The sequence below is a fragment of the Chiloscyllium punctatum genome, chromosome 7 (genome assembly GCF_047496795.1).
Source record: "Chiloscyllium punctatum isolate Juve2018m chromosome 7, sChiPun1.3, whole genome shotgun sequence".
Lineage (NCBI taxonomy): Eukaryota > Metazoa > Chordata > Chondrichthyes > Orectolobiformes > Hemiscylliidae > Chiloscyllium > Chiloscyllium punctatum.
Window position 1 is genome coordinate 27,184,660 of NC_092745.1, and position 21,943 is coordinate 27,206,602.

General features: G+C 43.9%; 1 protein-coding gene across 5 annotated transcripts in view; it reads right to left on the reverse strand.

Annotated features, from left to right (window-relative positions):
- Positions 1-21,943, reverse strand: part of LOC140479548 (rab GTPase-activating protein 1-like) — a 506,221-nt gene that overhangs the window by 19,485 nt on the left and 464,793 nt on the right. The window contains exon 1 of one of the 5 annotated variants that reach the window (XM_072573354.1): positions 20,330-21,436. The exons of the other annotated variants lie outside the window; for them this stretch is intronic. Coding sequence (XP_072429455.1) covers positions 20,330-20,440 — 111 coding nt within the window. The 5' untranslated portion in view covers positions 20,441-21,436. Of the gene's footprint in view, positions 1-20,329; positions 21,437-21,943 lie in introns of those variants that run through there. 5 annotated transcript variants of the gene reach the window in all.

Here is a 21,943-nt window from a genome sequence, read left to right on the forward strand (position 1 = left end):
TCCCGCAACCCGCAATAACCATTCCTGTCCCTGTTCAACCCATGTCTCCGAAATGGCCACAACATCGAAGTCTTAGGTACCAACCTATGTTGCAACCACCTTATTCCGGATGCTCCTGGCATTGAAGTACACACATTGCAAACCAAGTTCTTTGCTGCCAGTGCCTTCTTGTGATCTTGAAATCTTAGTTCTGACTTCACTACTCTCACCCTCCCATATACTCAAACGACAATTTCGGCTCCCATTTCCCTGCTGAATTAGTTTAAACCCACCCGAAGAACAATAGCAAACAGCCTCCCCCAGGGTATTGGTACCTGTCTGATTCAGGTGAAGACTATCCTGTTTATAGAGGTCCTACCTACCCTAGAAAGAGCCCCAATTAGCCAGGTATCCAAAACACTATCTCCTGCACCATCCCCTGTAGCCATGTGTTCAACTCCTCTCTCTCCCTGTCCCTCAATTTGCTGGCATGTGGCACGGGCAACAAACTAGATATAACTCTGTTTATTCTAGCTCTTGGCTTCCACCTTAGCTTCCTGAATTTCTGTTTTAAATCCCCATCTCTCTTCCTACCTACGTTGTTGGTGCCGAAATGAACCACGACTTGGGGTTCCTCCCCCTCCCCCTCAAGGATTCTGAAAACACGATCAGAGACATCATGGACCCTGGCACCTGGGAGGCAACACACCAATCGTGAGTCTCTCCCATTCCCACAGAGCTTCCTATATGTTCTCCTAATGATGGAGTCCCCCAATGACCAATGCTCTGCTCCTCTTCACCCTTCCCTTCTGAGCAATAGGGACAGACTCTGTGCCAGAGACCTGTGCCCCATTGCTTATCCCCCCAAGAGTGTTCAAAATGGTATACTTGTTGTTGAGGGGAATGGCCACAGGGGGTCCCTGCACTACCTGCTAGTCCCCTTTCCATCCCCTGATGGTAACCCATCTACCTTCTTCTTTTACCTGATGTCCTAGTGGTATTATCACTGCCTAGTCTAACATCTTGGAGACCAGGGTTCAATTCCCACTATGGCAGCTCACCAAACTTAAATTCAATGAAGAAATCTGGAACTGAAAACTAGTCTCATACTGCAAAATAAAAATCCACCTGGTTCAGTAACATCCATTAGGAAAGGAAACCTGCCATCTGTACATGACCTGGCTTACATGTGACTCCAGACCCAAATGCCCTACGATATAGGCACACAAGCCAAACATTTCTAGGGCAATTTCATGGGCAAAAGTGCTGCCCACATCCCATGAGTAATCAAAGGAGAAGGGATGTGAGTTGGTGCTTCAAGTGACCCAGAGATGTTCATACTGTCTTCTGTTTGAAGCAGCGCACATGCATCTCCAGCAGAAAGCAGCTTGAGATGTTGACATGTTAACTGTCCACAGATGGGCTCAGGCACATAATGAGCCCTTGGGCTTTTGACTTTAATATTACAACTTATAGAAACTGCGATAAGCCAGGGGGAATTCTTCCACCCAGCAAAGCTAGGAATTGTGAAGTGAATTATCCGGAACGTGGTCTGGAAATATGGTGAAAAGACACCTTTTCAAAAGGTGCCCTCCACAACTGCTTAGTGTCACAATATGTTATACAGTCTATCAAGTCATTTTTAAAAAATGTATGCACTGCCATAATGAGGGAAACCAGAGAAGTGGCTTTTTTTCCACTGCAGCATTGGAGGTTGATGGATAATCTTATTAGAGGTTTATAAAGTCATAAGGGGTATAGATAAGATGGGTGTCTTTTCTCCAGAGAGGCAGATTTCAAGACTCAAGGGAAAATTTTTAAGGGGAGAGGTGAAAGACTTAACAAAGATGGAGATCAGTTTGTCTTTGTTTTACAGAGTGGTTCATGTGTGGAATGACCTTCCAGACAAAGTGGTGGATGTGGATACAGGTTCAGTTATGACAGTTAAAAGACATTTAGAGACTTTTATAAACAAGAAATGGTTGCAGGGATATTGGCCAAGTGAAGGCCAGGCACTAGGTTAGTTTAGGATTATAGTTGGCATGGATTATAGTTGAACCAAAAGGGCTTGTTTCCATGCTGTATGACTCTATGACAGTCGTGTACAGAAAGACCTTTTTATCTGATATTCTTGAAATTGCTCAGGACACAGAGGAGAACTACCCTGGTCTTCTTCAGAGTTGGATCTCGTACATCCATCGAAGACAGCACAGTTTAGATGGCTCATCCCAAAGCCATAACCTCCAAGAATGAAGTCTTTAGGTTTGCGCTCAAACTTTGGAGAGCGGCCCTCAACCTTTCAGCTTTTGATCGAGACAAGAATGATACCAACTGAGGCACAGTCAACATCTGACAAGCGGAGACAGAGGGCTAAATGATAGCAGTTAGGTAAGAATGGTTAATCTCTGATTGGAGGTGAGTTTATTTCCCTTCAATAGTGTTGCTGTGTTCTGCAAGTCTGTGTGTTCTCAAAAGGTGACATTCAGGCATATCAGACTGTTTCAGTCATTACTCCAGTCTCTTAAGCTCTATTCCCTAACTACCGTACTGAGAAAACACATATGGGTGACCTGTTTCTGGAAAAGAACAAAGTGTGAACTTCGTACCTTGGAGGCGTAATCTGCAATATTCAACTATAACAAAAGTTTACAAGAATGTTTAAAATCAACAGCTTCCTCTTTCATCTCAGGATCAGGCTACAATTCATCCAAAGAGAAAATTGTGATTGCAGTGAAAAACTGAAATGGCTTCTGATCAAGATAGAAAGTTGATTTGTGTACGAGCCAATATGAGCTGTCTGTTTTCTTATTTATACCCGAGCTCCACCCTGAAAATACTTGGATAAAAAAAATCCTTAACCACACAAGGTGATATTCGGTCAATCACAGAACCAGGTCAAGTGAGGCTGATTTCAAACACTGAAGACTTCATGGAAGAGGAAGAGTTTGTGGGCCCATCTCCCTGGGTGGAGAATGGGTGACCATATTTTCAGACTGCAACTTCAGCTTCGATTCCCCAGGCTGAGGGGGCACAATGGAGCTCACCCGGTTTCACAACTGGCTCGTGTTTGTCTCTGTGGTACGATCCACGTGGCGGTGATGGATCAGGACGTGACACCCTCACAGAAGTCTGATGTTTGCCATTTTTCTGATCACATGGGGTGGAGGGAGGCGGGGGGGTGGTAATGCTAGAGGCCCAGGCGAATACTCTGGAGAAACGGGTTCAAATCCCAGCGCAGCAGATGGTGAAACTTCAACATCATGAATCAATGTGGAACTTGGCAGTTCTCCACAGTAACGGTGACCATAGCAACAAGCATCGATTGTTAACAAACCCATCAGGGTGACGTTTTGCCCTTTACAGAATGAAATCTGCCATCCTTATCCAGTCTGACCTACACTTGACTCCACACCCACAGCCATGTGGTTGACTCTGAACTACATCCTGAAACAAAGAGCAGTTTGGGCTGGGGAATAAGAGCTGGCCTTTTCTGTGACATCCCATGACAAATAGAAAGAAAAAGGGTCTAAGCAATCCAGTGAGTAATACGGGAGACAACAAATATTCAAAGGACAAGGAGGCAAAACACAGCAAACACAGTCTTTCTCTCAAACTTCAGAAATGCTGTCCTCTGGGGCATCTGTTTGGAGGGCCAAAGTCTCAATGTTAAGATCCTCTCGGAGCTTAGCTCCTGTTATGAAATTTTCTGATGCAGAAGAGAATCTCTACACACACCTTTCCAGTCCAATAAGCTGTTAACAACTTTGGGGATCAGTGAGTGCTAAACAGTTTAAGTAGCTAAACAGAGATAGGGTGAAGATGGATGATGATGCAGAGGGAGGAAAATACAAAGTGTTGTCAATAAGGCAGCTGAATAGTCTGGAGTTCAGCTGAGGGTCACACACATATGGAGATGGCAGACGGTCAGATTCAGGCAGAGGAAGGGTGTTGTTTGTTAGGGTGTAGTTGTGATGGGCACAAAGTGCATTGCTTTCAGTCTTCCCAATAGTTGGTTGGAGGATATTTCTGCTCTTTCAGGATTGGATGCTAGCTCAGCAGAGAGATTAAAAAAATGGTATTACAAGGATTTAGGAGAGGTGGCGCCATGTTAGAGCTCGGTATTGTCAGAACCCATGTAGAACTGGATATATTTTCAGATGATATCATTGAGAGGCAGCACATAGATAAGAAATAAGAGGCCAAAGGAAAATAATTTAACTTCGAGGATACAAACATAGAAGATAGGAGTAGGCCATTTGACCCCTCAAGCGTGCTCTACTACTCAGTATGATAATGCCTGATGAAGACAGAAGAGGGGGAACCAGAACACATATACCCGGACTCTCAAAAGGTGCCATTTAAAGGTTCATAGACAAAGTAATGGAATTCGGGATAAGAAATTAGTACGGACAGAGGATTGCTTAACAGGAGGCCAAGAGTCAAGTTAAACAGACTGAATGTTAGGAGTTCTGAAAGGATCAGTGATGGGACCTCAGCTATTCACGATCTACATTAATGGTTGAGATAAAGGGACCAAGCAATGCAAGTTTGCTGATAATACAAAGCATAGAGGAAACGTCAGCTGTGAGGACAACGGGACAGAATGAGGCTTCAGAGTGTAACAGATGGGCAAAATGAATGGTCACAGAGACAAATGCAGCATATATAATGTGTGAAACTGATTTCACTCACTTTGGTGGCAGGAATAAAAAAGTGGGACATTTTAAGAAAAAAATATGAGAAATTTGGAAATGCTGTGATGAAGAGGAGTCAGAGTCATAGAGACGTACGGCATGGAAACAGACCCTTCGGTCCAACCCGTCCATGCTGACCAGATATCCCAACCCAATCTAGTCCCACCTGCCAGCACCCAGCCCATATTCCTCCAAACCCTTCCTATTCATATACCCATCCAAATGCCTCTTAAATTTGCAATTGTACTAGCCTCCACCACTTCCTCTGGCAGCTTGTTCCATACACGTACCACCCTGTGTGAAAAAGTTGCCTCTTAAGTCTCTTTTATATCTTTCCCCTCTCACCCTAAACCTATGCCCTCTAGTTCTGGACTCCCTGACCTCAGGGAAAAGACTTTACCCATTTATCCTATCATGCCCCTCATAGTTTTGTAAATCCCTCAGCCTCTGACGCTCCAGGAAAAACAGCCCCAGACTGTTCAACCTCCCCCTACAGCAACCTCCAACCCTGGCAACATCCTTGTAAATCTTTTCTGAACCCTTTCAAGTTTCACAATATCATCCCGACAGGAAGGGGACCAGAATTGCATGCAATATTCCAACAGTGGCCTAACCAATGTCCTGTACAGCTGCAACATGACCTCCCAACTCCTGCACTCGGTACTCTGACTGATAAAGGAAATCATACCAAACGTTTTCTTCACTATCCTATCTACCTGCGACTCCACTTTCAAGGAGCTATGAACCTGCACTCCAAGGTCTCTTTGTTCAGCAACATTCCCAAGGACCTTACCATTAGGTGAATAAGTCCTGCTAAGATTTGCTTTCCCAAAATGCAGCACCTCGCATTTACCTGAATTAAACTCCATCTGCCACTTCTCAGCCCATTGGCCCATCTGGTCCAGATCCTGTTGTAATCTGAGGTAACCCTCTTTGCTGTCCATTACACCTCCAATTTTGGTGTCATCTGCAAACTGACTAACTGTACCTCTTATGCTCACATCCAAATCATTTATGTAAATGACAAAAAGTAGAGGACCCAGCACCGATCCTTGTGGCACTCCACTGGTCACAGGCCTCCAATCTGAAAAACAACCCTCCATCACCAAGTCATAGACTCTTACAGCACAAAGAGGCCATTCAGCCCAGATTGGTCCGTGCCGATCAAAATGTCCCTCCACGCTAACCCCATTTCCCTGCACTTGGCCCATCTCCTTCATGTATTTATCCAAATGCCTTTTAAATGTTGCTAATGTACCCATCTCGACCACTTCTGCTGGCAGCTTATTTCATATGCGAGCCACCCTCTGTAAAAGATCCCCCACAGGTTCCCTTTTAATCTTAAAGAAAACCTCTAACCTTAAACTGATGCCCTCTGGCCCTCAATTCCCCAACCCTGGGATAAAGACTGAGTGCATTCACCTTATCCATGCCTCTCATCTTATACACTTCTTTAAATCATTGATAACAAACAGTAATGGGTGCCGCAGTAAGCCCAAGGCACTCCACTCGTCACAGGCCTCCAGTCCAACAAACATCTTTCTCCTATTACCCTCTGCCTCTTACCATCAAGCCAAGTTTGCATCCAATTTGCCAGCTCGCCCTGATCCCATGTGAGGAATCTTGTCAACGGCCTTACTGAAAACCATATAGACTATGACTACTGGCATAGTCAACCTTCCTGGCTACTTCAAAGAACTCTAACAAATTTGTGAGGCTTGATTTCTCACTCACAAAGCCAGGCTGACTATTCCTAATCAAACATCTTTCCAAATCCAAGTTTATCTCATCCCTCAGAATCTTCTCAAGTACCTTACCCACCACAAATGTTAAGCTTACTGGTATATAGATCCCAGGCTTTTCTTTGCAGCCCTTCCTGAATAATGGCACAACATTCATTACCCTCCAGCCTTCCGAGACCTCACCCATGGCTAACAATGATGAAAAGATATCAGCCAGGGCTCCTGCGATTTCTTCTCTCGCCTCTTGCAGTGTTCTTGGATATATCTGGGTCAGACCCAGGAGATTTATCCAACTTCATACATTCTAATACATCCAACATATGATCATGGCTGATCATCCAACTTACTAGGCTGTTTCCTGTTTCTCCCCCTCCATTTCCTTTGATCCCTTTAGCCCCAAGTGCTGTACCCAACTCCTTCTTGAAATCAAACAATCGTGACTGTTTTCTGGGGGAATGAATTCCACAGGCCCACCATTCTCTGGCTGAAGAAATTTCTCATCTCAGTCCTAAATGGTTTACCTTGAATCCTTACACTGTAACCCTGGGTTCTGGATTCCTCGGTCATTAGGAACATCCCTCCAGAGTCGACCTGGCTTCAAGTCTAGCCCTATCAGAACTTTATAGGGTTTTTTAAAATTAAAATGAGGGTCCCCCTTCATTATTCTGAACTCCAGTGAATATAATCCTCACCAATTCAACTTCTCCTTTTAAGTCAATCCTGTCTCCCAGGAATCAGTCTGGTGAGCCTTCACTGCAGTTCCTCTGCAGCCAGAACATCCTTCCTCAGATAACAAGACATCCTTACTCCTGTACTTGAATCTTCTCACTATGAAGGCCAACATACCATTTACCTTCTTCACCACCTGCTGCACCTGCACGTTTACTTTCACTGACTGGTGTACAAGGACATCCAGGTCTCATTGCACATTCTACTATCTAAATTGAAAGCTTTCCTGTTTTGGCTAAAAATAAAAATGGACAACCTCACATTTATCAACATTATACTGCACCATACATGCATTTGGCCACTCAGCCTGCTCAAATCACACTGAGGCATCTCTGCATCCACCTCTCAGCTCATCCTCCCACCCAGCTTTGTGTCATGTGCAAACTTAGATTTTACATTTAGTTCCCTTGCTAAATCATTTACTGTGAATAGCTGGTTCCTAACACTGACCCCTGCAGTACTCTATTGGTCACTGCCTGCCATTCAGAAAATGAGCTGTCTATTCCTTCTGTCTGCCAACCTGATGTCAATACACTGTCCTCAATCGTATGGCTTTGATTTTACACACTAATCTCTTATCCAGGACTTATCAAAAATCTAAATGAACCACATTCCATAAGTCCCCCTCCAACTCCAGGAGTTGTATCCTCGAAGAATTCCAATAGATTTGTGAAGCATGATTTCCCTTTTGCCAATTCATGCTGACTCTGTCTAAACCTCTCCCTGTTTTCCAAGTGCTCAACTAATAAATCTTTTACAATGGATAGTATTTTGTCCATGACCGATGTCAGACTAACTGGTCTATATTTCCCATTTTCCTGTCTCTTTCTTTTTAAATAGTGGGGTTACATTAGTTATCCTCCAATCCATAGGAATTCCAGAGTCTGTAAAATGTTCAAAGATGACCAATGTATCCACTATTTATAGGATCACTTCTTTAAGTACTCTGGAATGTAGGTCATTAGGCCGTGACTATTTATTGGGCATTTATCCCATTTATTTTTCTAACACCACTTCCCATTAACAGTTTAAAAGTGCACAAGTACAAAGGAGATCCTATGTAGGTGTGCGCTAATATTAAAGATCCAAACATTTGCTCACACAAGTAGCTATTTTATATTATACGGTGTTGTGTTCTGACTTACGTACAAAGTAACGCGAGAATGGAACCATTGGTAATCTGGGGATTCCTGGAATAGATTTCCTTTCATCCCTCAGTCTCACTAAACCTTCGGTTCCTTGACATTTATGATATGCCCTCTTTTGTGAGAGCAACCAAACAATGTACTTAGTTGGTCAGCCAATTCTTTGTCCCCCATTACAAAGTTCTCTGCTTTTGACTGTAAGGAACCTAACTTGTCTTCATAATCCATAGAAATTTTGACTTCAGTTTTTATTCCCCACAAGTTTACCCTTGTACGCCATTTTCCTTCTCATTATCAATCCCTTTCTGCACCACCATGCCAGAGGTCTGTTGCTTATTTCTGGCCATTTGCATACCTCTACTCTCCCTTGTAAAGTAGGGATTTGGTCATTTTTCCCTTTTTACTTGTGCATTTAACAGGATGTCAGGCTAATTGGCTAATAATTGTTACAGTTCCACTATGCCTTTCCACTGTCAACCCTTTCAGTAAAAGTTCTGCATCTATCACAGTCTCATATCATTACTTCCTCCATTTAGATTGCGGACCCTAATCTCAGGATCAATTATACCTTTGTGAGGAATGCTATCATATTATGGTCACTCATCACAATGGGCCTTACATAACTAGACTGCCAATGATTTCTTTCTCATTAGCAACACTCAGTTCCTCAATGTATTGGTCCAAAAAAAAACATTCCAGGAAATCATCCCATACATTATTGCTACTAATTTGTTTTGCTCAATCTAGATGCAGATTAAATCATCCATAATTAGAGTTGTTGCTTTATTGCATGTGTTGCTAATCTCCCGAGTATGCCATTCCTAACGTCACTACTACAGTTTGGGTGTCTATATACAGTCCCTACTCAGGTTTGTTTTTTACCCTTTGGTGTCTCTCAGCTCTGCCCATACAAATTCCACATTGTCAGAACTAATTCTCTTTAACCAGCAGTACAATTCCAATGCCTTTTCCTTTTTCGCTGTCCTTCCTGAATATCGAATACCCCGGTCACCCTGCAGCCATGTCTCCATAATTCTGATTATATCAAATGCATTTACATCATGTGCACGATTAATTTGCTTTATTATGAATGCTCCACACATTAAGCCACAAAGCCTTAAGGCTGGTCTTTTTAACATTAATGGGAACAGGACAAGTAATTTTGACTGTCGCCCTATCTGATCCTGATCCGAGATTCCTCTGCCTTTCACTTTTCTTACTCCCCTCTTTTCCCCCCCCCACCTATTTTTTATTCTAGTCCTCGACTGTCCTCCCTCTGACATCTTGCATAGGTTCCCATCCCCTGCCATTTTAGTTTCAGGCCTCCTCAACCGACCAAACACTTACCCAAGGACATCAGTCCTAGTTCTGCCCAGATGGACCTTGTCCAGTTTGTACTGGTTGTACCGCCCCCAGAACCAGTCCCACTGTCCCAGGAATCTGAAGCATCTCCCCACCCCCTCTCCATTACCAGCCACATCTTCAATCGGATATATTCTGCTATTTCTACTCCGACTAGTATATGGCACTGGCATAATCCTGAAATCACTACCTTTGAGTCCCAATTTTAAACTTACTTCTGCAACCCTATATTCTGCATTTAAGACCTCGCCCTTTTTTTTAACCCAAGTGTACCATGACCACTGGCTGTTCACCCTCCCCCACTATGTAGCCACTCTGAGACATTGATACCCATAATACCAGGAGGCAACATATTATTCTGGAATCTCATTTGTGGCAATATAAATGCCTGCCTATTCCCCTTCCAATTGAAACCCTTGTAGCTATTGCATTCCCCCACTTTTTACACCTCTCTTGCAGAGCACAGACACCAAATTTAGCCATTGCTGCTCCCCCAAGTACAGTTCGTCTGTAGGCCCCCCTTTATCCACAGCACTGTTACTCCATCAAAGAACTCTAATACATTGGTTAAACATCACTTTTCTTTGGGAAAAACTTGCTGACTCTTCCCAATTACCTTGAGGTTTTCTAACTGCATGACTATAATCTCTACTGATCAATTTTAACACCTTGCCCATGTCAAAATGTCAAGCTAACTGGCCTTGAGCTTTGTGTTTTCTGCCTCCTTCTTGTCTTGAACGTAGCAGGTTTCTACTTTCCAATCGGATGGTAGCTTTCTTGAATCTTGGAGGTTTTGGAAGAAAATACCAACTCATCGACTACCTCATTATCGCAACCTCTTTAATGATTCTCGGATGAAGCCCATCTGGACCCAGAAACTTGTCAGCTCTAGCTTCTGAAGTGGCACTTTGTGACTGTAATTTTGCTACTTTCCTGTCTCTCTTCCACCTCCAGACTTACAGCTATTACTGGAATGGGTTTTGCATCCTCCATGGTGAGGACAGAGTAAAATACCTGTTCATTTCATCAGCCATTTTCTTATCTACTATTAACTCCCCATTCTCATTCACTAAAGGACCAACACTTATTTCACTTCCCTTTTCTTTCCAGACACCTGTATTGCTACGCTTGCTATTTTTACATTTCTCATGAGCTACCTGTCAAATACTAACATCTTTGTAATAGACTTTTAGTCATTCTCTGCCTTTTTTTTTAAATATTCTGACTAATCACCCTTGTATAATTATGGTTTTTCCCTCAGCTTTGACACTTTTCCTAGCTTCATTAGCTATGGATGGTGGGTCCTTCTTAGAACCCCTGCAGTGTGGAAACAGAACGCTCGGCCCAACAAACCCACCCAGACCCATTTCCCCAATCCAATTAGCCTATATTTAAGCCCTGACTAATGCATCTAACCTCCACGGGCAATTTAGCATGGCCAATTCACCTAACCTGCACATCTTTGGATTATGGGAGGAAACCCACGCAGACACAGGGAGAATGTGCAAACTCTACACAGACAGTTGCCCGGGATTGGGCGCTGTGAGACAACAGTGTTAACCACAGCGCCAAAGTGCCTTCCTTTTAGAATATCGCCTTAAATGTCTGCCAGGCTCTCTCTATTTAACCTGAATTAGATAATTACAGTATTCAGGGATTTAATCTAATTGGCCTGTCGCTGAGCCTAGTCAGCCAGTGTAATACAGTCTGAAACATTAATCATAAGACCCAGGCATCTCCCTTTCAAAATGGATATAAAATATTTAAATCACATTGTGGTCAATGCTACACACCTGTACTCTGAGATCTTGAGTTAATCCTGGTACTTTGAATCTTTTATCTTTGCATCACAGGATCAGTGAGCAGCCTTGGAAGAGGCACGCATGTGGCTCAGCCAGATTTGGTGAGGCATGGCTAAATGACACATGGCTTGTCTGCTATGCCGGCCCGAGTCCACTTCTGTGGATTTAAGGGAGCAGAGGTGGAAGCCATACTCGGGGGGGAAATGGTCAAGCTGGGACAAAAGGAATGACGTTTAGAAGTTTGGGGGCAACAAAGATGGAAGATACAAGACTGCGATGAGCAAATTGATGGCTGCGAAACAGCACGGTGAACAGCTGATGGCTCAAGCTCAGAACCTGATACTACCACTGAGTGACTTTACACACAAGAGAGTTTTACACGTGAACTAAGACAGAGAGAAGGGAGAAGAGCAATACAAAGTATGTATATAGATTCACTTGCAATGGGAATAGAGAAGCCAAGTGAGAAGATACAACTGTACCTAGATAGACATCTGAAGGACAGCGAACACAGAGGAGAGGGGTACGGTCTGAAAAGTTGAGGTATAGTTTGAAATCACCTGGGATAAAGGAGTCAGTCAGTCAGTACAGTCGTCAAGAGGGGGGAGCCAGGAAGATCTCTCTCTTTTAGAGAGCAAGCATTTTTACCCCACTGCAGTATTCTTAATTAGTAACCAGCCCAGGGCAGAGCTTTTACCCTGGTTATCACAGACTGCCATGTGTGGGATCTTACCCTGTGAAAATGAGAGATGTTTGCCTACAAAAGAGTGACAAAACTTCAAAAATATTTCATTAGTCGTTAAACCCCTTTGGGTCTTCCTAAACTAACATTTGTAGTGTACATTTCTTCCAATCTTTCTTTGTTCATAGATTTCTAACAGCCTAGTCTTATTGATTTAACACTCTGTGATTAGCATCCTTCTTACACCACTAAGCGAAAAACACTGCAGCCCAGATTAAACACACAGCTGAACCTGAAGAGGTAAGGCACTACACTGAACATTAACTACATTAACACTGAACATACAAACAAATCGATCAGAATTGAAAGGAGTCATCTCTTCTCAACTGATCCCATTTTCCTTTATATACATACTTGAAAAGGTCTCCAAACCCAAATCCTTGGAGATCATCATGACCTTTTCCACTACCTAGTCTGAAAACAGAGCACCAATTAAAAGATTCCAGAAACTGTTTGCTGCAGGTCAATTCACACTTTCAACTGCAGTCACTAACTGGAGAAAGTTACGTCACTGCCAACTATTCCTTCCCCTGACTAAAATTCTTAGCATCTCCAAGCTTTGATCTCACTGATCATCAAGATTGGATATTGGCTAACTGGGTCTTAGAAGGACAGGCTCGTCTTCCTGATTGTACCCATGTTTGGTGTTAAATGAGGTAATCACAGCTGGGAACAGTAACTAATGAATAAATCAGAGAGAGAGAGAGAGAGAGAGAGAGAGAGAGAGAGAGAGAGAGAGAGAGAGAGAGAGAGAGAGAGAGAAAAGCAGGAGGAAGAAAAAGAGGAAGAGATCAGACAGAAAGGGAGGAAGCCTGACAATGTCTGACACACAGCCTCAACCCTCAGTTGGTTCTCCTCGTGTTTATATGATTCCCACTCTGTTCATCTTTCCTCCAGACACATGTCCTACTCTATCCTGATCAAATACCTTGCCTCGACCCAGTTTTTTTTTCAGATCAATGCTGTCATTATTTCAAACTAACAGACTTACACCCTCTGCCCACATTGATCCTTACTGTCTGAAAACAGAACAAAAAGAACTGCTGATTCGGAAAATCTAAAACAAAAACAGAAATTGCTGGCAAAACTCAGCAGGTCTAGCAGCGTCTGTACAGAGAAAGCAGAGTTAACATTTCAAGTCGAGCGACTCACCATCAGAGCTCGTCTCAGAGTCCTCTCTGCTTTTCCTCGTCAAAATCCTCTACGAACAAGATTTCCTACTCAAATTCCTTTGAATTGCCTGTCACTGATAACAACACAGACTGATTGCAAAGGCAACACATCCCCCATCTCATTCATCAGCCTCATCTCTACAGGGCGGACCTCACGTGATGCCATCCCAATGCAATATATTCTCTTGCTGTATGTGGCAAGATTGGGAAAGTCGCTATACAAATGTAACTTCGAAACACATTGTCGAATGCTATTTGAAGAATACAGGGAGCATCAATCTGGAGAGAAGAATTCCCGCACAGTATTATCCAAACCTGCCTGCGTTCAGGTGCATGTGAGTTAGGAGCAGAACAAGGCCACTTGCCCCTCAAGCATGCTCCACGATTCAGGAAGATTCAGAGATCATTGTGTCACTGCTAGTGTTTATCTTTTTTCCGTGTTTCCTGCGTGGATGAAGTTTCCTTGATCTTTAAACTCAAACAGCAATCAGACTTTCCCAGGCGGGAGAACTGGTACGGAGGGTGGTTTGCAATAATTGTTGGATTGACCCTTATTTTCAAAAGTTGACTAATTGTTCAGTTATATGGCATCAGGGGAAAAATAAGCACTACCGCTGATGTTCCCCTCCCACCACACTACCACCTAACAGTGGTATTGTGGGAGGGAAAAGGGGAGAAAAGGGAAAAAAAAGTGTGGCCTCAGGCTTCCCTCCCTCAGGCACTGTGCCTCTGGCCACCTCCCCAAGCCTTTGGTGACCTCCAACCTCATTCTCTGCCCGGAGCCACGACCCCTCTGACAATGCCCAACATACACCGGCCCACAATCCCCAGCATAAATGTTCCAGATACAACTCGCCCTCCTCTACCTTGTCCAAGTTGGCAATAATGTGAGAGCCTTCAGAGTGCTAGGCCTTGCCTTGCGTTCACTGGCCACGGTCACCCACTCCCTCCACACACCCACTGCGAACCCTCCCAAAGCAGGCTTTGGACAAGCTTCCTTGGGTTGACAAACGTTCAGCAATTTTTCTGCTCTTTACCCCCAAGGGCACTGAAGCATACTACAGTTCAGTCAACACACAACAGTCTGCATGACTCAGCAATTCTTCACAGGAGTCACTTACCAAAGTTTATTTCATTAAACCATTTTACCATTTCCTGCAGTTATGATCTTTAAGTTAATCGTTGCACTTCACTGCATACTCCATCTCGGTTGTACATAGGAACGGGTGCACACGCAAAAGGGCATCATGTCTGTGCTAGCAAGCTGCATCTGTCCTACGTCTTATCACAAAATCATTACACAACCACTTCAATCTAGAAGGGCAAGGGGAGTAGATACATGGGTACATCACCTCTCCAAACCACTCAACATCCTAACTTGGAAATATATTGCTGTTCTTTCATTGTCATTGGGTCAAAATCCTGGAATTCCCACTCTAATGGCAACCAAGAGCATGTGCACCGCAATGGTTCAAGGTGGCAGCTCACCACCCCCTTCTCCAGGGCAACTTGGAACAGGCATAAGAGATGCCCATGTGCCCTGAATGAATTTTTTTATTTAGGAGAACATTCTAGCTCCTCTTTAAATAGTGCAGTGACACTTCTTACACCCGGGAGGGAGGAATTAGACTGTGCCTTTGTCTCACAGCTCAACTCTGCATGTGCCAGTCTGGATTATCTGCTCAGATTTCTGAAATGCACCCTTCAGCTTCTGTCTCAAAGTCAAGAGGGTTCGAAGGCTTACTGGAGATCACTGCACAAACAACAACCGCAATCAATGGTCTTAACAAGCAGAGGTCCATTAGATTGAGGGGTTTTTTTAAGGCTATCAAACGTCCTTGAACAAGGCCAGCATCCTCACAATTACTGTTCACAGCAGTGAGGCGACCTCGATCAATGTAGCGAAAATGTGGCTGTGGTGCATCATTGCTCCTCTTTCTCTTGGTTGTTATCAAGGCAGTTAGCTACATTACCACTTCCCTCTGCTTCTCAGTTCCTCGAGTCCGCCCTCTCTGGGCACCTCCTATCAAGTTTTTAGCATCTTCAGCAATGGCTCATCCCTCCCTCCAAAGTCCATCCTTGGACGCACTTCTTTTTCTCAATTATATCAGAATTCTGGGTAAATGCCACACTGACTGAGAAGAAATATCTGGCAATCATTTAAACTTGCACAGGTTCCAGAAGTCAGGGCGCTGGATGATTACAGTATGTGAAATATTACAACTCTAACTATTGCAAACTGATAGAATGAGATGTTGCTATCGTGTTACGGAATGGTTCTGAACCCATCCAGAAGAAACAGAAGTACACCATTCAGCCCCTTGAGCCTTTCCTGCCTTTCAAAACGACCAAAGATGATCTTTTTTGCGACTACACTTCCCTGCCCTGTCACTCAATCCCCACAGATGTCAGAAATCCATTGATCAAACTTTAATATACCAAATGACCAAAAGAGCACTCTAAAGATTCAAAACCTCAAACAAAGGCATTTTCCCATTTTGTCCTGAATAGTTGTCCTGATCCTGAAATTATGAATCTTAATTCTGAATACTGCAGCTGAAGGAAGCAGCATCCCACCGTGTTAAGCCCTCTCAAGGGTTTCAATTACATCAAATCTCATTCTTGTTGAAACTGGAGAGTACGGGCTCATTCCCTTCATTCATTCTGTCCTTACAAACCAACCCTCTAATCCCAGGAATAGAGACCAAACTATACATTGTAATGCATGTGTGATCCCACCAAAACCCTAGACAATTGCAGCTGGATTCTTAGACCGTATTACTTCAACACCCTGATCAACAATCCATTTGTCTTCCTAATTCTCTCCTGTACCTTCAAGGTAAATATTTTGCACTGTGCGCACAAAGGTACCTAAACCTGTTCAAAGGCTATGCCTATCAAAAGAGAAAAACCTCAGTTTTCCACATTATGCTGTCATCTTCACAGTGATTCACAATACCTATATAGTCACATTTGCAAACAGTGTCCTTCTGCATCTAACAGCTTACTTTCCTACCTAACTGTGTAGGCACAGCAATGAAAGTGAAGTCAGACTATTATTTGAAACCTGCTTTCCAAAAGGTGAATTCCAGTTCCCTCATCCCCTCCATCACTAAACAGCTTATCATGTATTACCCCCATCCTCTTAGTTGTTTCTGTGACGGAAACCCGCATGCAAACCCACATGAGCTCTTCATTCTTGACCTTAAATAGCTGGTGTCCCACGCTCTACTGGCTGAGCGCTTTCGGCTTCTGTGTCATTATTGCCTTAGTGTTCACCAGCACCAATCCAAAGATGTGCAGTCAGGTGAATTGGCCGTAGTGTTAGCTAAGGGGTAAATGTAGGGGTATGGGTGGGTTGCGGGTCGGTGTGGACTTATTGGGCCGAAGGGCCTGTTTCCACATTGTAATGTAATCTAATCTAATCACCTCTGTCTTTGTTGACGTTAATGAGCTCTCAGCTAAGCATGACCTCACTCTCGGCCGCACTCTTCCCCATTTCCGATCTGGCCCAGACCGACAGTCCTCTGGATAAGCTTGTTGCTTTAACCTAACATCTTGAGCACCTCTAGTTTAAACAGATTAGTACCTGCTGGCAATGCCCTCAGCTGCTGGTGTTCTAAATCCTGGAACATCCTCACTAAACCTCTTCTCCTCCTCTTCTTCTTCCTGCAAGACTCTTGGTAACATTTACATCATCTGCCCTAATATCTCACCACACTGCTCAGTGTCGAACTTCGCTGGAATGTTTTCTTTTAATATCTGAAGGCACTATATCAATGCAACATTTTGTTGCTGTAAGCTTCAGTGGCTACATTTAAACCTCCATATTGTCTTCAGCTCCTTTGAGATCTCTCCTGCTGGCATTTTCCTCTGCACCTGGTCATTATCCCTACCCTCATTGAGCTGCACGGAGGCCCAAGCCCCCTCTCTTAAAGATTATTGTTTGTACATGAGTGTTAATCCTTCCCTGGCATCAACCATTGTTCTCTAACTTTCCCAAGATGCCCCCTACTCTTCCAACTCCAGCACCTGGTAGCTAGACCATTACTCACCCAGAGCACTCAAATTTCCTCCCCAAACACCTCTGCTCTTCACTTGTCTCACCACTCCCTCAGAACACAAGTCGTTCATTTGGATGTTTGCCTCTCCATGCCCTTTAACACGGAGGTATCCACTTCTCATGTCTGAGGGGTCCATTCAGGAACTTTGTAAAGTCAACAGTCGCTCAGCCAAACAAGGAAACCTCTGAACTTGGTGTGTTTACCACACTGGTCATTTCAAATATGTCAAACACAAGTCGGTTACAGATGGTGCCTGATATTCTACAAGAACCCTATAGCATGATGTTTCACAGTGGAATTACCTTTTACTCAAAGGCATTAATTAACGTAGAACGATCAGAGAAACCACTTCACTGGAGTCAGCATCATCAGAACAACAATAACTTGAAATTTATACTGCACCTTTAAATATCTTCAGGAGCTCTATCAAACAGAACCTGACACCAGGCCATATACTGAAACATCAGCATAGGTGGTAATTCTACTTGGACAAGGGGATTAGTGTACATGGGTTTGATACTCCCAGTGAGAGTCAGCACCTTGAGGGAAGAAGTGGGGTCTGTAGAACTGCACCCACACACCCTGTTAGAGCCCACCACCTTCACGCTAAGGAGGGAGTGGGAAACTTTAAAAATAAATAACCCCTCAAATGTATTTTATTATTACTCTTTACAACAGAATAAGACACTGGCCAATGGGGCTATTGGGAATAAGGGTCAGAGAGTGGGACAGAAATTAAGTCAACAATTTAGTGTGTAAAAGATCAGTATTTTAATTTTCAGATGGGGAAAAAATACTGCTTTAAACCAAGGAAAGAGATGCTGAAGTTTTGAACCAAGTTACTGAGACTCACTAGTAGTTACACAGTTGCTTTGTGCAAAGGGTGGGTGCAGGGATGGGTAGGGGCAAGAGGAGGAAAGGTATGATTGTTGGACTCAGCACCATGAGTGCACGTTCAGGGCAGCTTTGCTCACAGCCTGTTAGATTGAAAGACCAAAGAGGCAGTTGTCTAGATCAGAAAAGCTCTGCTATGATGACCCACTGATTGGTGAGCAGTCTGCGTAAGCAGTGTATGGCAGAAAGTCTCCAAAGCGCTAAAGAGTTGATCCCTCTCCCTTTGTTTTTCTGCAAAGAATTGGAAGATTGCTCACTATTCTCAATTCCCATTTGCTTACAAGTTGCCTATCAGCGACTGAGATACAACCACCCTGTATCATAGAATCCCTAGAGTGAAAACAGGCCATTTGACCCAAAGTCCACACCGACCTTCCAAAGGAGTATCCCACCCAGACCCATTCCCCTACCCCCCGCTACATTTCCCCTGACTAGTGCACCTAGCCTACGCATCACTGAATATTATGGGCAATTTATCAAGGCCAATTCACCTAACCTGGGACTGTGGGAGAAACCCAGAGGAAACCAACACAGGGAGAATGTGTAAACTCCACACAGTCACCAGAGGCTGGAATCGAACCTGGGTCCCTGGCACTGCGAGGCAGCAGTGGTAACCACTGAGTCACCGTCCGTCCCATATATTCAATAAAAAACTGGAAAGAAGATCGGAGGAGGACCCAGAAGCTGCAAAAGGATACCTTGCCTAATCTTGCGGACTCGGTGCTATTGAACTGTGTTCCCCTAATATTTTTCTCTATGTTTTTTCTCTTGTTTGTTCGTCTGTCTGTATGCATGTTTAGGGATGTAACAGGTAGGGTTTATGTCAGAGAATTGTAAATTGATTTTTTTTTGGCTTGTGGTTAGAATCGATTTATTTGTAATCATAGTAGCTTCTTCCAAGTACAGAAACCAGTCAGTATTTTCTGTTAACTTCAATTCAGCAAACAGAAACATAGGGGATTTTGAGCAACCAGATTAAATCTTTGACTTTCCTGACAATCTCAGGAGTAGTGGGTCTTGAGTATTAGTGTAACTTTCCAAGAGGATTATTACATCTACTTGATTAATTCAAGTGACTGATGTGTGTATACTGCTATAATTAAACTTTGCACTATGCATTGTAGGAGGGAAAAATAAACAGTAACTCTTTCACAAGGATTTGTTGGTAACCTCAGGATTTTTCATTCCCTCCACTTAATTAAAGGGAAACTTTGCAATAATTTAGGGAGATCCAGTTTGTGATAGAAACAATGAGAGTTTAAATTTAACAATTCATCTTTTTGGCACATCATTTGCAAAGTTGGTATTTGCTTTCTAAACTAAACAAATTAAGTAAAGGGGCATTCCAGGCCACCCCACCAGGCATATCAGAGTCAATCACATTTGGAGGCAGATACAGGCCATACTGAATAAAGACATCAATTTTTTTTAAATAAAGGCAATGAATCACCTGAATTTTCCATTGCAAACCGGCAATTTCAACAGTCACTCTTACAATGCCACTTTCTTCATCCTGAACATAAGTACAAGAACTGCCAGGGGAGGATTCAAATTCTCAGTTTCTGGATTACAAGTCCCAATAACATCACCGTCACATGGTGGGAGGAGGGCATGGGAAGGAAACAGGGAGCCAGGCAACTTGAGGAGCAAAAACAAAAGCACCTCATCACTGAGGTACCTCTGGAGTGTGGCCATTGCAATACAGGAATGCAGCAGTCCATCTGCGCACAGGGAGATCCCATAAGTGAACATTCATGTTTTTACAACATGACAGTCTTTTTAAAACAGAGATGCAGGCCTAAAGATAAATTTTGGTGAGGCCACTGGTTTGCTTGCTTTCAAACAAAGGTACACTGAACCTTTCACATTCAATCAGGGAGCAAATACGACCTTATAGTTCAATGGCTCATCTGAAAGCCAGCACTAGATAATTTCACTTATAACCCCTACATTAACTGGATCTTGCCTTGTATCATTGACTAAATACCATTTGCAATGACCTACCATTGACTTGGGCTTTGTGGTTGCCACCATATTGGCCAAAGTGTCCTCCTCATCCACTTGACCGAAGACGTGAGCATCATACGCAACCGTCATAGAAACCTCTTCCATCATTTTGGCAAAAAAGCAACGACTTTTAAAAAATAATAAATTAAATAAATAAATACCGCCTCCCTAAGTGGAGGGAAAAGTGCCAAGAGACTGAAGAGTTTCTGCACTGCATCCACTCGGGGCACTAAAATGGGTCGTGGTGAAGGAGCAGATTAAGATCAGTCTTCTTTACTCGAAACATGGGTTACACACCACAGACTCCATCAATTGACAGCACAGTAGCTCCCATTGACAGAAACCCAAGAGAGAGTGTTGAAGGGTCGGAGTTTTATTTAAGTGTGTGCTCCCTCTTTCCACATCTGGGCCGAACCCCAATTCTGAAGCTGCGCTTCCAAATTCAGGAGATAAACAGCTCAAGAAACCGGGGGTAGACGCGGATTAAACGGTCTCATCTCTTGGAGGGGAGGGAGATCCTCATCTGCAGCCTGCTGACCACTTCCTGCCTGTCATCTGCCAGAACTCAGAGCAGGGATTGAAGAGCTCGGTGGCCGGTTAGCACTGGCTGCTCTCAGTGCACGTTCCTTTGAGGGGGTGGGCTTGGCGAGCAGTTTAAACGGTCATAAACGACATCCTGTGCCTCTCCACAGAGTGAGAGCAGAAGCCGCGGAGGCTGAGTTTCAGAGCGCACGCGTTCACGCTCACTCTCACACATCGATTATCTGAGGCTCTTCGTGTACACACACACACACACACGAAAAGAAAACAGCAGCACAATCACAAAGGAATTGTGGCAGTGGGCCACCTCAAAACTGCCTTAACTATTTCCTGGTTCCGATCACTCCCTCCGCAGGTGTCTCAAGAGATTCCAGGCTTGAATCAACTGAATGGTATTTTGTCGTCTCTTGAGAGAGCGAGCCCCCCTGCAGGAGGGGAGTAGCAGGCTCTTTAGGGGAGTCAGGAAGTCAGGAGTTTCTGGAAAGGTTGCCTGCCATTTTTCACAACATGAACTACCTGTTCCACAAGAGGTGAAAGGAGCTGCAGCCAGTGCCTGTTCCCACAGTCAACTCTCTCCGTCTAAGGCGACTGCAGCTTTTCTTAACACTGTGCAAAACCAGGAAGCAGCAGCGATCAAAAATAAACTTTCAGATGCTCTAGATTCCTCCCTAATTCACGTGCTCTCTTTCAAGGAGTGGCTTGTTTCAGTCTATCAGTTCCTAAGGGCAGGTTAATCAGCTACAGAGAGACAGAGAGAGAGAGAGAGAGAGAGAGAGAGAGAGACATACACAGACAGAGACAGAGAGAGACAAACAAATAGAGGAGGGCAGGGGAGAACCACAGACAGACAGAGACACACATACGGAGAGAGATAGAGAGAGAGAGAGAGAGAGATGCACACAGAGAGACAGAAACAGAGAGTGAGAGACTCAAACAGACAAAAGGCTGGGGGAGGGCAGGGGTGGCCCCGTGAGGCTCAGTGCTAGCAGTCAGAATCAAAAGTAGTACTGCTCCTCAATGTAACTGCGACTGCGAGAGAGGGAGAAACTCAGAAGGAGACACAATCCGTTA